Raw genomic sequence first — 17033 nt, 5'->3', positions numbered from 1 at the left:
TGGAAGGTATTAATGATCCCATTAAGTTCAGTTAAAAAAAAAATTTAAAAAATATCATATATAATAGAGTAATTTTAAAAAGACACTTTAATTCACGTAATAGTAAATAGTAAATGCATGACGCTGTAAGTCTATAAAACATTTTAGCTGATATATCAAACTTTATCGTGAAAATTTAATTCCATATCTGCTGTAATTAGCGCAATTCATCCACTCTTTACCACTTTATCTCATCTCTTATTAAAACCCTCCATACTCTAATTTCTCTACTTTTTTTTTTATAATTATATTATTTTTATTTTCACTTTAGCGGTGTTGAAGATTGCGAGTGTGGATTATTAGGCGGTCCACTGCTGACGTGGTGGAGCAAGTCCAGGGATTTTTTTTTTCTCTAAAACCAAGTCAAGTATGGACCATGGAACGACCCCTGTGGACCCGGCCCAAACAACCACCTAAGCCGAAGAACGAACCCGACCCACTTTAACGGGTATTGGGCCAGAGCCCAACAAACCGTTCGCCATCCAAACCAAACGTGTACGAAACTTTTTATTCTTATTTTATTTTAAAAATCCACAAAATTTTTTGGTCCTTTTCCTTCTCTCCCATTCCCATGGCGGGGACAGAGCGAGAGCAAGAGCGAATTAATTTGTGGAGCATTTAAAGCTTCGTAGCTCCGGTAGTTGATCCACCCACCAAAACCTATCAATGCTCCTCGTTGGGTTAATGCTCTCCCTCTAAAACCCTAGAAAGAGGCGACACCTCTCCTCCTCCTCCTCCTCCTCCTCCTCCCCCACTCTCTTCTTCTTCGTGTGGTCTCTAATGGCGGGGTTCCTCTCAACCCTAAAGCGGATCTACCTCTCCATCTACAACTGGACCATATTCGTCGGATGGTATGTACCTTTTTGGTTTTTTTTTTTTTTTTTTCCTGGGGAGTTGTGGATTGTTGCTTTTGGATCTGTTGATTTTTATCCTTGATCTCTTTGTTTGATCTAGGTTTCAGGTTTTGTTCTTTGCGTTGAAGACTTTGAGGGAATCGGGGCACACCGCGGTGTACGATGCCGTCGAGAGGCCGCTGCAGCTCGCACAAACCGCGGCGATCATGGAGGTGACGAGATCTCAGAGTCGCCTCCTTTTTTTCGATTTTTCAATATTTTTTTCTGATTTGTTTGATCTGTATTTCTGTTTGTTTGGTGCTCAGATTCTCCATGGACTCGTAGGTGAGAAATATGTTCTACTCTCTTGCCATTACTCTTAATTCGTTATGATCTGTGGTGATTGTTGTTACTGGATTTTTGTGGGGGAAAAAAAAGGATTGGTGAGATCTCCGGTATCGGCGACTTTGCCACAAATTGGGTCGAGGCTGTATGTTACTTGGGGCATCTTGTGGAGTTTCCCTGAGGTATCACTAAGATGAATTTTTTTGTATTTTTTTCAGTGAAAAATAGTAGAATTTTATGTTAACTGTTGCTATTTCTTGCAGACCAGGACACATATTCTTGTTAGCTCCTTGGTTATCAGCTGGTCAATTACAGAGGTAATAATAAATTTTGTGAAATTGTATAGCTCTTCTACTGTTTTTATTACCAAATTAGTTGCTAAGCTACATAATTTGCCTTTCTGACCAAGTGAACTGATCGTTGTAATGCTGAGAGATGTTTCTTTCGTACTCTATTCATTGTATATACAAATAATCATTAGCTTATAATGGAAAGAAAGATAAGGATGCAGTTTAGAAACTGGAAAATGGTTGATCCCAAGGCATATGCTTTATAATCAAAGCAAGGTGGACATGATAGCTTCTTAGTGAATCACTAAATTGTTAAAAGTGGGAACTTGCTGCCTGTGGCTTGTATTTCCCTGAAGAGTAGCTTGCAAATAAAGTTATGACAGATGCTGTTTCACTGGGGCAACTAGGAAAGATTAACACTCTTATAGTGATTAACATATAGTGTATGTTCCAAAAGCAAGTCCAATACACTTTTTTTTTTTTTTTTAACATCTTAGGTTTTCTGATAGAAATTGATTCATTGATTCTCGCAAAAGCAAGTTCTTTCCTTGTCTGCATTGCCAACCATTTTCCTCTTTTTGTTTCCTTGTTTGTCTCCCTCCCTGCACACATGACAGGATACATCAACTGGGTCCCTTCGGAGTTTATTTTCCAAAATAATCTTTTAACGGAGCAACTGAACCGTATTCTCTTGTTTTTTAGATTATCAGGTACTCCTTCTTTGGTGTGAAAGAAGCTTTTGGATTTACACCTTCCTGGCTTTTGTGGCTTAGGTAAATATAGTTCTACTGAAGCTGAGTCTATGGACTTGTTACATTTTCTACAATTGCAGCCCTTGTTTTTCTCTCTTTTTTCCTTTTTTCCCCTCAATGTATCACTAACAACTGTGACTATGCGAATTGAACATTTGCAGGTACAGCACTTTCCTCTTATTGTATCCAACTGGCATCACCAGTGAGGTTGGCCTAATTTATATTGCCTTGCCATACGTTAAGGTAATCAGATCACACATGACAATAGATTGATTTAAGCCTAGTCACTTGATTGGTAATTGTGCTATGAATTTTAACTATTTCCCCTAATGTGTCACTTTTTCTTTTATTAATTTGACAGGCATCCGAAAAATACTGCATTAGGATGCCCAACAAGTGGAACTTCTCCTTCGATTACTTCTATGCGGCAATTGTAGCACTCGGAATCTATGTCCCAGGTATCTTTGCTCGCGTTACATCTGGTGATATTTTTGAAATTTGCTAGATTAGTTTGTTTAACGTTCGATGAATTGTCACTGCAGGTAGCCCGCACATGTACACCTACATGCTCGGGCAGCGGAAGAAGGCGCTCTCAAAGTCTAAAACCGCATAAACCGTAAACAGTTATACCCGTGGAGCATCATTATTTGATGCTAATCTTGGTGCAGCGCCGAATTCTCTACTGCAGTTTATTTGAAGAAAGGAGATGCTGACAAAACTAGGGCTATAGCAATTATGTGTGATTTTGATTTTGTCCTGTTTCGCTTTCATGTTTTAGTTGTTCAATGGGATATTCTTGTAGGTTCTTTTTGTTTGTTTAATTGTTCTGTTTCCATTAAAAAGCTCAATGCTGCTAAGAATTTGCTTTTCATGAGCTCACTGGTTCAGGATAGTCTTATTTGTATGTTTATCTGAGTAGTTTGTTATTTTCACTCTGAGCTCTGGTCTCTCAAATTATTCTTGTGATTTCTCGAAGAAATTGTAGTTTGATCTATGTTTAATTAAGAATCATCAAGGATAGGAAAATATCAAATACTAAAATCTGTTCACCGTTGAGTAGCGCCAGTTGCAGTAATTGGACTAAGATACACTGATTGTGTATTTACATAGCTTTCATCAGCTGGACCCAACAGGTAGGTTGTGCACAGGCCATTTGAAATGCTCAATAGCTGCAAATGTTTTCCAACCCTATCAAAACGCCTTATTTGTGAAAACCAAATAATCCAGATTGAGTTTGATTGAACTGATATAGATAAAGTTTCGTAATCATGATTGAGAAGAATCTTACATTGAGGCAGAATTAATAGCAGAATATCAAACCAGAGTATTCGGGTATCAAATAGGGTTTATTTCATTTTGCTTGTCACCTAAATTTGCTTCAATCACTTCAGCGAAATCAATGCTGTACAAATTTACTTTGAATCATCTCCGGTTCAGGTACAAAGTACGTCTATTGTGGACATATTTTTTACGCTTTATCAATCAATATACACCACAAAAAATCAACTGAGTTACAGGCCAACCTCTTCAGGATCTAACTATGAACAGAAAAGAGCAGAGCATTTCATCTGTTTACCAATAAAGCTTTGTGTAAAGTATATATTGAAGCTCAATCTGATAATTCAACATGAAGAGAGTTCATTCCTCTGCCAATTCTATGCAAAGAGAGTTCAAGTGTACATAAACACATTTGAAGAACTACAAAAATTAGTACGTCTAACACCATGCAAATTTTACAGGGACTAATAAAATGACTATCATTTGAAAGATTGTTTTTTTTTGAGAAATAAGTAGCATGCTACCCGCTTTGTTTATTTCGTTTAGAAATAAACTTAGCTGGAAATGTGAATCAACTAGAACTCGAACTTGGGACCTCGGGTACCAACGACCAACGACCAAGCTCTTTGCCACTTGCTCTAGGGACGATCGGTATCATTTGAAAGATTGTTATCCCGACAGATATACTGACATAGTATCGACAGCGGAGTCCTGGAAAACAAGGATCTTAATTGGCCAAACAAATGAACTGCAAAATTAAAAAACCAAAATGGAAAGAGCAAAAGAAGGAAAATTCTGCCCACTGAAGAACCATCAGAAGCTAAATTTGTGAAAAGTACCAGCATGTAGCTTCATCATTCACAACAACAAACAAAAAACTCATACAGTTAGAGGTCATATTGGTTTCTTCGGTTCTTCGCCTTGATGTTGAGATTTCGCATCTCCCTTATCTTCCATGACTTGCTTTACCCCTTCCTGATACCCTTCTATGAAGCTTTTCAGCGCATCTCTATAAGCAGAAGCGCGCGTCATGTAAATTCGCTGCAATGCGGGTCTGAGTGTCTCCATCCCACCTCTCGCTGCCACCGCAAGATCCTCCAAAGCCGACGGTTCATTTCGGTCTGCTGATTTTCTATTTTCTTTCCGAATTGGATCTTCGTCATCTTCCACATCTTTTTTATAGTCGTTCGGTCTAAGGTCGGGGCCGATATCTCTAACCCAGCTAGCTGCATAAAGCCGAGATGCTTCCTTCAAAACGTACCAGCGCTCTTTCCAGGTGAGTTTCCTTCGTTTTTTGATATGCGGGGGGTCGGGCAAGGATGACGGAAAAGCAATTTCTTTCAGATCGTAGCGAATATAATCATATATTTTGCGACAAACGATCTTTAGCTTCATCCTGCTGATATCATAATCTTCTGGTTCTCTCTCAATTAGGTATTCAAACTACTTCAATCTACAAGAATCGAAAATCAAAAATCCGTAAATAGGCTTGAGTATCTGTGGGATCAATAAGTGTTCCACTCACTAATTTAGTAAAAGAAGGGTTAAAAGCAACAGGTTAAGCATGAAAATGTGAAAACATAAGTAAACGGCAATTCAACTTCAAAGTATCATGCTCCATTGAAAGATCTCAGCAATAAATATAACTTGTTTGCTCATAACAAATTACAGAAAAAAAGAAAAGGGAAAAAGAGCAATAGTTTTATTTCTTTGGTATTTCATGATTATAACAATCTCTAGCATCTTTGCACATTCATGATGTTTTTAACCCTTTTCTTAAGAGGACATATATGTATAAAAAAAAAAAGCAAAATTGAGAGGCTACAATTCACTGTGTTAATCAACACATAATTTTAGGGACAATTTTAACCTGTATCAACTAGAAGATACCCAAACAATTGAAGTAAAAAAAAAAAAAATGCAAAATTTAAATTACAAGAGAGAGAGAGAGAGAGAGAGAGAGAGAGGGGTTCGAACTGTGCACTGGATCGACGCATCTCGCAAGAGGCTCCTCGTCGGAAAGGAGAACGGTGAGGGATTTGGGTTTTGGGGTTTTTTCTTTTTTAATTATTACCCTGCACCAGGTGTAGTAGTACATTTTGTACACCGAACTCTTATAAATAGAGAACTCTAAATTATATTTTGTGTGCTTTGTAACATATAAAAGGCCTGCATATTAAAAACATACAAATTTTGAATTCAACATTTTTTTTCATAAATGTCTCTGTCTTTATTATTGATTTTTAAAACTATTTATACATAATTTTTTAATATGGAGAAGTTTGAGTGTAAGCATGCTTTACATTAAAAAATTTGAAACTTTTTAAAAAATATTCTTTGTGAATTATTATAAATTAATTAATTTTGTATGAGTATCTAATTTGGAACAAAAAAATAAGAATTATAGTTGATTTATTTAAATTTTATTTTATTTTTTAAAAAAATAAATTAATTTAGAATCTTTAATTGGCCCACTACGTCATCCATGGACGGTCCAAGTATGGTGAGGGTTTTGGGTTTTTTTAACTGGACTGAACCGGGAAGCCCGGTTTTGCGAAAGCGGCCATTTCAAATAGGCCACTCAATTTCAATAAGTTTTTTAAAATTAAATATTAAATTTTATATATTATGGTTCATAAAATTATGTGGTAAGATTAAATAACAATAGCATAGCATAAAAATTTAGTAAGATTTTTTATAATAAGGGAAAACTTCAAAAACCCCCCTGTGGTTTCACATTTTCTCACTTTAGTACCCTGTGGTTTAAAGTGCATCAATTTACCCCCCTGAGGTTTCATTTTTTTCTTTTTAGTATCAATTTTATTATTTTTTTTCTTAAATTAGTGACAAAGTTAAAATTAAAGAGTACTAAAATAAATATTCAATAAATTTAGGCGGGTATCTGAATTTTTTTGTATATAATTTAACGAAATATTAAGAAAAAAACTGTCGAAAAGATAAAAACAAAACCACAGAAGGACAAATTGATACACTTTAAACCACAGAGTACTCAAGTAAGAAAGTGCGAAACCACGGGAGAATTTTTGAAATTTTCCCTTATAATAAATATATTTTTTTAAACCATCAAAACAGGTTGAACTACAAAGCGCCATACAACTAGGACCCGGGCCCTCGGCCCATTTTATTCTAACAACAAATCACAACAAGACACATACACGTACGTGTATCGCACTAGGGACTGAAAACGACTTTGAAATATTTATCCCCTGCGCTCGCCTTCATATTGTGATCACCGGAAAAATAGAAGGGATAGATCTCGTAACGCAGCATGCAACTGCTGTAGTGGACCTGGCACCCGACACTGCCCTGGCAATAGCCGACGACCTCCTCCGCCGCCGCCGCCAGGCACTGGCCGCACGCCGACGGCTGCAGATCCTGCGTGCACTGCGCCAGACCGTAGATCGTAGTACTCCCCGTAAACTTTGCCTTCTCCTCCGCGAACCCTTCGTTCCCTACAGTTGAATATAAAATACTAAAATATTGTTGCTGTAAATATCGTATAATTAGAGATACATACAGTTCGATATGTCACTGTTATAGATAAACTGCAGTAAATTTGAGCGTAGATCGAAATACAATAGAAAATAATTAATACATGCATAGTTATTTAGATTATTTAATAATTCATGTAATATTAGCATAAGCTTTTAGAGTAATCAGTTGTTTTTTAAGACCTGGCGTCGCAGCCTCCGCCTGCACCCGCCCCAGCAGCTCCTCCGCCGCGGCGTCGAACGCCGCGGGATCCGTCGCGTTCTCGACGTTGTAGTAAATGAACTCGTACCCGATATCAACCTTCCCTACAAAATTCACGTTGTCGTAGCGCATGAAGCAGTAGTCGTACCATATCCTCCCGTCGGCGTCCCCCGCGCACGTCGTCGGGAGCTTCTTCGCTGCGGCGACGAGGCAGCTCAAGCAGTCGCCGCTGCCGATGACGTCGCCTCTGCATTGCGCGAGGCCGTAGATCGCGCCGCCGTTGCCTCCGCCGAAGGAAGAGACCGCGAAGCCGCCGATCGAAGCCTTCGCGACTAAGTCGGAGAGGACGAGGTTGATGTTGGCTTGAGTTTGGGTGCCTTTGAAGCTCGAGGCGCAGTAATGGCCGATAGGGTCGGTGGCGGCGATCGAGGCGGCGGTGGTGGGGGAGGAAGAGGAGAAAGGGAGAAGAAGGAAGAAGAAGCTGAGGAAGCTAAGGCTTGTTAGTGCCATAATTATTTTAATCCTTTATGATGCTATTTTTCATAGTAGTTACTCTTCTACCTAAAGGGTGTATATATAAGTTGTTTAAAACATTCATATTGTATATTTTTTATAAGCATTTAATACATTCTGCATATTCTAATAATAAAGTATCTGAATAAATATATTTTAATTTTAAATGGACAAGCTAGCTTAATAAAGTTATAGAAAATTATGTTATTATTGTACTAATAATATCCACGTATTTTATATTTGTCACATATATTGTTACCGTTTCAATATATAGCTTATATGAATTTTTCATATTTACCTGCTTCTCCTGGGTCAAATCATTGACCGTTTGCACGTGCGTTGATTTTTTTAGTGGAAACGAAAATGATGCCCGTAAATTGCGCATGATTTAGTTGACCACTCATTCGCACAAGTCAACGTCGAACGTGGAGCACTAGAAGCTTAACCAGCTTTTCGGCGCAATAATAATAAAATAAGAAAAACTTTAATACCACCCACATAATTTCACTTTTTTTTTACTTTAATATTATATAATTTAAAGTGTACCAATTTAATACCATATATTTTTATTTTTATTTTTTTATTATCGATTTTACTTTTTTTTTCATTAAATCAGTATTAAAATTAAAGAGTACTAAAGTGAATATTCAATAAATTTAGATATGATATTTGAAATTTTTTGTATATAATTTAACAAAATATTAACGAAAAAGATGATGAAAAGATAAAAATAAAACTATATAATACTAACTTAATACACTTTAAACTATATGATAGTAAAGTGAGAAAATACGAAATCATATGGGTGATATGTAAAGTTTACCCATAACAATAATAATAATGCTTTAAAAATCGTGGTGTCTACACTGTAGTATATGCTCCGCCACACACATCAGGGGCCCATTCAGTTAGGTACTTATCCATATGCATGTGATGATGTGAACCATATATATCCTATTTTTTTCTTTTAAAATTATAAGTAAATATACAACTTAATTAACACAAACATGGGCAAATATAGATTAATTTATTTCAACAAGATCCTCGACGTAGTTAAGTAGAATATCTTAATTTTATTGAAAGATTAAAACATCAATCAAACACCGGATATCATCTCATGGGTACAACATGACCTTTGCGTACTCCCCCACTGCAACATTACTAGCACTACTGCTGCTACTTGATCCCACAAACATCGGTAAATATAGATTAATTTACTTCAACAAGATCCTCGACGTAGTTACGTAGAAGATCTTAATTTTATTTAAAGCTTAAAACATCAATCAAACACCTTGATGTATCATCTCATGGGTACAACACGACCTTTGCGTATTCCCCCACTGCAACATTACTAGCACTATTGCTACTACTGGGATCAAGAGGGAAATAAAAGGGGTATATCTCGTAACGCACCATGCAACTACTGTAGAGAACCCTACACCCCTTCCTAAACATGCAGTAGTTTGGCACCGTCTCCACCGCTGATGCCAAACACTGCGCGCAAACCAACGGCTGGAGATCGCGTGTGCACTGCGCGAGAGCGTATATCGTGATGTACGGTGTGAACTGCGCCTGCTCCCTCCCGAGCCCTTCGTTCCCCTCCGCAGCTGCGTCGTCTGCCGCCTTCCTCAGCAACTTCCCCGCCGCCTTGTCGAACGCCTCGGGGTTCGTCGCGTTGTCGACGTTGATGAGGATGATCGCATAGCTCGTGTCGGATTGCCCGATGAAGTTGTCGGTGTCGTAACGGAGGAAGCAGTAGTCGTACCTGTGAAACAGCCAGTTACGCATGCACGTACTGCTTTAAAAACTTAAGCTACTAAAGAACGGTGTATATACCAGATCCTGGCATCTGCGTAGCCAAGGCACGACGCAGTGAGCTGCTTTGCTGCGTCGGAGAGACATGAGGCGCAGTCGGTGTCTGGGACGTCGCCCCGGCACTGTGCGAGGCCGTAGACCTCGCTTTTGCCTTTTCCGGAGGAGGAGACAGCGAAGCCGCCGACCGAAGCCCTGACGACGAGGTCGGAGAGAATGGCGTTGATGTTGGTTTGTGTTTGGGTGCCCTTGAAGCTGTTGCTGCAGTAGTGGCCGATGGGATCGTCGGCGGTGGCAAAGGAGGAGAGGGGGAGTAGGAGAGAGAGGAGGAAGAGGTGGTGGATGAGTGCCATTGTTAGATAGCAATGGTGGGGAGTGATGTGCACACAAGCTTTGTTTGGGCTTTGTTAGCTCCTTTATAAGGATGAGGAGTACAATAATTTGGTTTGATACCCAAAAAAAAAAAGAAAAAAAAAGAAAAAAAGAAAAACTTCAAAAACCATCCCGTGGTTCGCACTTTTTTATTTTACTATTCTGTAGTTTAAAATATATCAATTTAGTACTATGTGGTTTTACACTTTCTCACTTTAGTACCCTGTGATTTAAAGTACATCAATTTAGTACCCTATAGTTTCATTTTTCTTTTTTCGTTTGCTCCTCTGTTAATATTTTGTTAAATTATATACAAAAAAACTTCAGATACCCTATCTAGGTTTATCGAATATTTATTTTAGTACCATTTAGTTTTAACTTTGTCACCGATTTTTTTTTCTCCGTTAATATTTCATTAAATTATATACAAAAAACTTCAAATACCCTACCTAGGTTTATCGAATATTCATTTTAGTACTCTTTAATTTTAACTTTGTCACTAATTTAACGAAAAAAATTAGTAAAATGGATAATAAAAAGAGAACAATAAAACTATAAAGTACTAACTTGATACACTTTAAACCATAGGGTACTAAAATGAGAAAGTGTGAAACCACATGGGCTAACTTGATACACTTTAAACTATAAGGTACTAAAGTAAGAAAGTGCGAAACCACAGAGTATTTGAAGTTAAAAAAAAAAAGGGATTAGAAATCAAGTGTTCAACTAATTAAAAAATAATGTGTTTTACCATGACAGAAATTAGAGTTTTTTTTTTACTACTGTAACAAAATATTCTTTAGAAAATACATAACAATGAAAATAGTGGAATACTATAATAACTTCTTCTTCTTTTTTTCCATTTTCCAATAAAATAGTAAAGTAATAGTGCTGTGTTAATCGCAGTTATTGTTGACCACTCACTGAGGCTGCATTTTGATGAATAGTGGTGTAGGAGAAAACGACATTAAAATTTGTACGGTTGAGTAGGCATAATTTGTTAGTTTGTCACTAGATCGAACTGGGTGCACTACTAGTCAAAGTACTTCTAGATCTAAGGTGGTCTCAAATTTCATGCACTCCCAAAACCGACGTAGAAATTTTCTAAGTCCAAAATTGGCTTAATCAGAAATTTTGTGTTCTACAAATCAACTTCTAGATCCCATATTGAATGCTAAGCTTAATTGATAGGCCGAAATAAAAAAGTCAAAATTTGAAAGCTAATAATGTAATAAATTCGACATTAGATATGATTATTATTTATTGATTGAATTTGATTAAATTTTTTACATCTTATGGCCCTCGTATTAAAAATAGATGTTTTAAAATTAGGGAAAACTTCAAAAACCCCCCCTGTGGTTTCGTGCATTCTCACTTTGCTACCCTGTGGTTTAAAACGTATCAATTTGCCCCCCTGTGGTTTCGTTTTTATCTTTTTGTTATCAATTTTATTATTATTTTTTTTTAAAATCAGTGACAAAGTTAAAATTAAAGGATACTAAAGTGACTATTCGATAAATATAGATGGTTATCTGAAGTTTTTTGTATATAATTTAACGAAATATTAATGAAAAAACTTTCGAAAAAATAAAAACGAAACCACAAGGGGGTAAATTGATACGTTTTAAACCACAGGGTAGCAAAGTGAGAATGCACGAAACCACAGGGGGGTTTTTGAAGTTTTCCCTTAAAATTATTGTCCGAATCTAAACATCGATCCTTGTCATGTACTAGTCCTTGCCATTTACAAGTCAACTTCGAGAAGAAGGTGTATCTCATCCAGCTGTCAAATATGGCCAAACCAAGAACTTGTTTATTAATTTTAAAAAAAACTTCAAATACCATTCACTCATGTGATTTCATACTTTTTTATTTTAGTATTTTATATCAATTTAGTATACTATAATTTCGCACTTTCTCATTTTAATGCCCTGTGGTTTAAAGTACATCAATTTAATTAGTACCTTGTGGTTTTATTTTTCTCTTTTCGTCGGCTCTTATGTTAATATTTTGTTAAATTATATAAAAAAAACTTCAGGTATCCTACCTAGCTTTATCGACTATTTATTTTAGTACCCTTTAATTTTAACTTTGTTACTCTTTTTTTTTTCATCCGTTAATATTTCGTTAAATTATATACAAAAAACTTTAGATACTCTATCTAGGTTTATAGAATATTCACTTTAATACCCTTTAATTTTAACTTTGTCACTGATTTAACAAAAAAAATTAATAAAATGAATAATAAAAAGAGAAAAATGAAACCATATGGTACTGACTTGATACATTTTGAACCACAAAGTATTAAAGTGAAAAAGTGCGAAACTACGGGAACCAACTTGATACACTTTAAACCATAAGGTACTAAAGTGAGAAAGTGTGAAACCACAGTGATAGTATACGCTATTGTTTTTTTTTTTTTTGAGGTTATACGCTAGTATATATTCAGTAAATAAGTTATATATATATGTCTATATACGTCGATTAAACATGGATTTAGCCTAATTATTTGATTAAAAATACAAGTAGAGAAGGGAACCGAGACTCTACATCCCTATTTAATACAAGTTTTATATATTTTTTAATGAAAATTTATCTTAAATTTTATAAAATTAATTATGATTAAAAACAATCGGGCCTGTACAGGGCCGAACCGCAGACCGGTCCGCATGCAAACATGGCCAGCGTCCGTCATGGTCCGACCCGGCCCACAGGAGGCTTCTTGCAAGCGTATGGGCCTGATTTTATTTGATTATTATTATATTATTATTTATTATTTATTTATGAAGAAACCTTATCTCTCTCAAAATGTCTACGTGTATATAGTTGAGGGGTTCCAATGCAATTTTACCATCGGGATTCGGGAGTGGCGAGACGGCACCGCGCTACGCCCGCAGGAAATGATCTCATCATCTATCTTTAACATCTTTACTAGCTAGTGCATACTTAAACAGTAACTTACATTAACAGCACGCAGGAAAACTATTACATTGTTACACCGCTGCAGGGCAAATAGTAGTAGAGTATAGCAAATATATTTTAAAAAAAAAAAAAATTGTTAGATCTGCACCTGGTAAAAGCATTCGTCATTGTTATCTATAATTCAAAATATGCATGAACGATAGTACGATGAACGGAACAATTGTAATTTGACGCCATTTGAACCTAAGGGGGCATTTGGTTCCCACTATAAAATATTACTAGAGTAAAAAGATGTTCGATCGCACGATCATATTATTTAATCATATTATTTAAAATTATGAAAAATATACAATTAATTTATTTATTTTGTTAATTAAGTTTAGATAATGTTAACATCTTTTTTAAAAAAAAAGGAGAGAGAATATAGATGAGAGAGAGAGCACAATTAAAAAAAATAGAAAGAGAAATAAAGTCGAGGCCAGAAAAAGTGAGAGAATTGAGACTTAGAAAGAGAGGGAGAGGGAGAGCTTAATTTAGAGAGAGAAAAAGAGTTGAAGTTTAGAAAAAAAAAAATAAATTTAGAGAAAGATATGAAGTTAGAGTGTAAAAAAAAATAATATCAACTAGCCAGCAAATAGAAAGAAAGAAAGAGATTAAATATATTATGATTATTCTAATTCATTAATATGAAAATACCCATCCTCCCTTAAAAGAATGAGATTAGTACTTTGAGATGAATCTCATTTCCAAATAAATTCAATATTACAAACTAAATTACTTAGTGCGTTTAGCCAAACACTGTTATATTTTTTTATTCCTATTGAATTAATAGGAATCTTAAAAAGATGCGCGAACCAAACACACCCTAAATGTGAACCCATAACTCTAGAATAGAGTATATGCAAAAGAATAAAAATCCAGTGTATACGTGCACTGAAAATACCTTCAAAGTATTGCACGCACTGCAGAATGATAATAATTTGAAAAATATGCAAAACATATGCGGGGAAACTGAGAAGAAATACTTGTTTCACAAACTTTCAAAGATCCGAAAAAGACAAACGAACAGAAAAAACGAACAGTTTTGAGCTGATGTGTGAACATTATCTCCTTAAAATTGTCGAGAAAATCATGCCACATTCTTGCAACCTATCTTCATAAATTTAAGTTGGCTAAACTTCTAATCAAACCCAGCAGTGTAAAACCCATTCCATATTGTATCAGATAATTCAAAATGTTTCGAACGCCAGAAATAAGATCTAGAAGAGAAAAGAAAGTTGGTCCCACAATCCAACTGCCTTTATTTTCAAACACTTAGCAAAATATATAGGTCTAAAAGCAACTCAATTTGTTGAAATAACATGGCGATAGGCCATCCGCATCAGAGAACGAAGGCCACCCAGCAACATAAGCAACCATCAGAAGTTCACCTGGAAAAAACAAGGGAACCGAGCAAACATTTAGTCCCCATGGATATGATTGATTAAAACATAAATCATGCATTATGTTATATCAAATAGAGTAGAAAGAAAAGAAAATAGAGTGGGATTTTGTAAGGCATTATTTGTTGAATTCTACTAAAATGAGCTGAAAGCTTGTAGCATACAACCCGCAAACTCACTCTCTCCCCCAAAAAGAGTTAAAAGGAAGATTTTTGCTTTTCTTTAAAAAGATGGAAGCTACAATATTTCAATATCTCGAGATGACCACATAGACAATCATCAGAACAGAACTGCAAAAGCACAATAAAAATGTTATAGCACGACCTATAATAACATGGCTGTAGATATACTGCAAGCTTTCTCCTAATTCACCAACAACATTATTTTGATCTGGTTTTATTCAATTTCACCTGGTTGGAGAGACAGCAAGGTATCAAGACTTTCATCAATTAAAAAGTAAAAAAGAAACAGAAAGTGAACAGGCACTGTTGTCCTATTTTTCATCCACCTATTCTAATATTTTCTTCAGCATCTGTGCTGCTGCTTTAGTAGAAGCAGTATGCTATCCTCTTCCAGCTGATTCTAGCTTTTCACCTGATAAATTTTTCATTCTAAATTTGTCCTTTAATCTAAAATTGCTTTAGACGTAAACCTGAACCTATACCAAATCAGATTTGTATGCCTATTGTGGTCACAAAAAAAATCAAGATAATGCACTTTGCATTGATTTTATCATCACAATCATTAAAGCACCCCAAGTCAGCAATTTTGATGCCAAGGCGAACCAGGATTCCTAAATAACTAGAGACTATTGCATGACTCTATGAATCAGATTCAGAATACAAACATATTAGGCGCACAAAAGAGAGGCTTGAGAATGAGAACAGAATATATTTTCATATGAAACAATACACTTTCGTTTGAAGGCACATCCTTAAGATATGAATTCTTAAGAGATTGTCTACAAAAGATTAACTAGCATCTTTAGGTGGGTGGAAAGTGCGTGTGTGATATATGTAGTCACTCCTCAGCATAAACCCACTGAAGATGCTTAAGACTAATCAGCTCATCAAGCAGATTAATTTCCTCTGTAAAACTGGCTTCTGTTAAATATTGTGCCAGCAAAAACTTCCTGAATCAGAAAAATTGACTCCTTGGACTACTTTGTAACAATATTCCATAATTAGTGGATAAGCCATGTTTCTCCTTCAACCAAAGGATGAACTTCTCAGATGAAACATCCGAGGAGCTTATTAGATCATAGCCACCAGAAGAATTGCCGTAGTTGAACGCAGAATTAATAGAAGTACCAACAAAACAACTGTGGTTTGATTTTCATTTCTTCAAAACATATTTTACTTGAACAATTAACTCCAGGTCACAGATTTCCACTAAACAGTATAAAGATAAGGGCATGCATAAGAATTATAGGATTCTGAACTTGAATATAACATCATAGATATTATTTCCAGGGTATAATAAGCACCTTTGAAAACTATAAATATATCATGTCATCGCTACAGGGAAAAAAAATCTTAGATTAGCTAGTAATATCCCTAAAGCGAAATGGTGAACAGATTCCACAGAAATCAGTAATATAGGTTAAAAATATAAAAAACAAATAGCCTAATAATGTCCTTCAATTGAAATTGCAAACGTATTCCATCAAAACAAAGAATGCAGATCAAAATCAAATCAAACAATGTTGTTATATTCATTGATCGAAATTGTGAATATATTCCAGGCAAATCAAAAAAATAGATGGGGGGAAAAAAAACCCAAAACAAGCGACGTGATATTATCCTATAATTAAAATAGCAAATGGATTCGATTAGAAAATCAGTTGATAGAGACCAAAAACGAACGGCCAAGCAATATCTAGCAATTGAAATTGCAAACAGATATCAGAATCAAATCAATCAAACTCTCACGCAGCACCAAAAAAGATGAAGAAACAAAACTAGGGTTTTGAGATCACCTCTTTTGCTCCTGCACGTAGGGGGACTTCTTGGCGTCCTCCTCTGCAGAAATCAAAAGCGATCGAGATCAAAAGTGCACGAAAACAACAACAACAACAACAACAACAACAACAAGAGAAGAAGGATCGATCGATCTACGGTTAGGGTCAGGGTTACCGGTGAGGGAGGCGGTGAACTTGGTGATGAGGGCGCCGGTAATGGCGAATCCAGCGAGAAAGGGCCAGTTGCGGTTCCACTCCCTCTTGAAGAACACCGGCCATGGATCGAACTTCCTCATCTCCTCTCCTTCTCTCGCCCTAGATCTTAACGCTCACAACAAAGAGTTCTCGCCTTAAAATGGATGGGGAAAAGTGTATGGAGACCCCTCGACTATACCCTATATTGAATAACGACTCTAAACATTATTTCACTTTTTAAATTAAATATTTTAGATAAATTAGTTCGGAATTTCACAAAGTTTATTGGTGATTTCATTGAAATTTCAATTAGATTGAGTGAATAAAACTAGGGACACTAACAATTTATTAAAACTAACTTAAATTTTTTTAAAAAAAGTTGCGGATAGGAAGTAAAATTGACGATTAAATAAGATTATTATATAATTCGTGATCCCAGTTTGGGTTGGGCTTTCATTTGGGCTCGGGCTTGTATTTTTGCTTACCCAATATAAACTGGCCCAATTTCTCATATTAGCATATACGATGTAAGTACCAGTTGTAACATAGCATTTAATTAAAATAAA

The 17033-nt window shown here is 35.8% G+C and overlaps 6 protein-coding genes across 7 annotated transcripts in view; 2 read left to right on the top strand and 4 right to left on the bottom strand.

Moving 5' to 3' along the window:
- On the top strand, positions 778-3213 carry LOC109708889 (very-long-chain (3R)-3-hydroxyacyl-CoA dehydratase PASTICCINO 2A; the record flags this gene model as incomplete). The annotated part of the gene is given in 9 exon segments (XM_020230806.1): positions 778-890; positions 994-1105; positions 1199-1217; positions 1311-1399; positions 1481-1534; positions 2210-2280; positions 2421-2502; positions 2621-2717; positions 2802-3213. Coding segments are annotated over 9 exon segments (666 nt in total). The 3' UTR covers positions 2873-3213.
- On the bottom strand, positions 4247-5591 carry LOC109708890. The gene is made up of 2 exons (XM_020230807.1): positions 5515-5591; positions 4247-4990 (listed from the first exon to the last, which is right to left on the bottom strand). The coding sequence occupies exon 2, from the start codon at positions 4930-4932 to the stop codon at positions 4432-4434; it is 501 nt and encodes a 166-aa protein (XP_020086396.1). The 5' UTR covers positions 4933-4990; positions 5515-5591; the 3' UTR covers positions 4247-4431.
- Positions 5487-17033, top strand: part of LOC109708884 — a 33978-nt gene continuing 22431 nt past the window's right edge. For both annotated transcript variants that reach the window (XM_020230802.1, XM_020230801.1), the window contains exon 1: positions 5487-5503. The gene's annotated coding sequence lies outside the window, so the exon portion shown is untranslated. The remainder of the gene's footprint in view (positions 5504-17033) is intronic.
- On the bottom strand, positions 6598-7826 carry LOC109708886 (cysteine-rich repeat secretory protein 55-like). Its single transcript, XM_020230804.1, has 2 exons — positions 7233-7826; positions 6598-7010 (listed from the first exon to the last, which is right to left on the bottom strand). Exons 1-2 carry the CDS (start codon positions 7759-7761, stop codon positions 6730-6732), a joined length of 810 nt encoding a protein of 269 aa, XP_020086393.1. The 5' UTR covers positions 7762-7826; the 3' UTR covers positions 6598-6729.
- On the bottom strand, positions 8787-9979 carry LOC109708887 (cysteine-rich repeat secretory protein 55-like). The gene is made up of 2 exons (XM_020230805.1): positions 9601-9979; positions 8787-9529 (listed from the first exon to the last, which is right to left on the bottom strand). Exons 1-2 carry the CDS (start codon positions 9927-9929, stop codon positions 9070-9072), a joined length of 789 nt encoding a protein of 262 aa, XP_020086394.1. The 5' UTR covers positions 9930-9979; the 3' UTR covers positions 8787-9069.
- Positions 16287-16619, bottom strand: LOC109708891. Its single transcript, XM_020230808.1, has 2 exons — positions 16448-16619; positions 16287-16333 (listed from the first exon to the last, which is right to left on the bottom strand). Exons 1-2 carry the CDS (start codon positions 16566-16568, stop codon positions 16287-16289), a joined length of 168 nt encoding a protein of 55 aa, XP_020086397.1. The 5' UTR covers positions 16569-16619.

The sequence above is a fragment of the Ananas comosus genome, linkage group 4 (genome assembly GCF_001540865.1).
Source record: "Ananas comosus cultivar F153 linkage group 4, ASM154086v1, whole genome shotgun sequence".
NCBI classification, from domain to species: Eukaryota; Viridiplantae; Streptophyta; class Magnoliopsida; order Poales; family Bromeliaceae; genus Ananas; species Ananas comosus.
The sequence above is the reverse complement of the archived record's forward strand: the minus strand, read 5'-3'. Positions and strand labels throughout refer to the sequence as shown.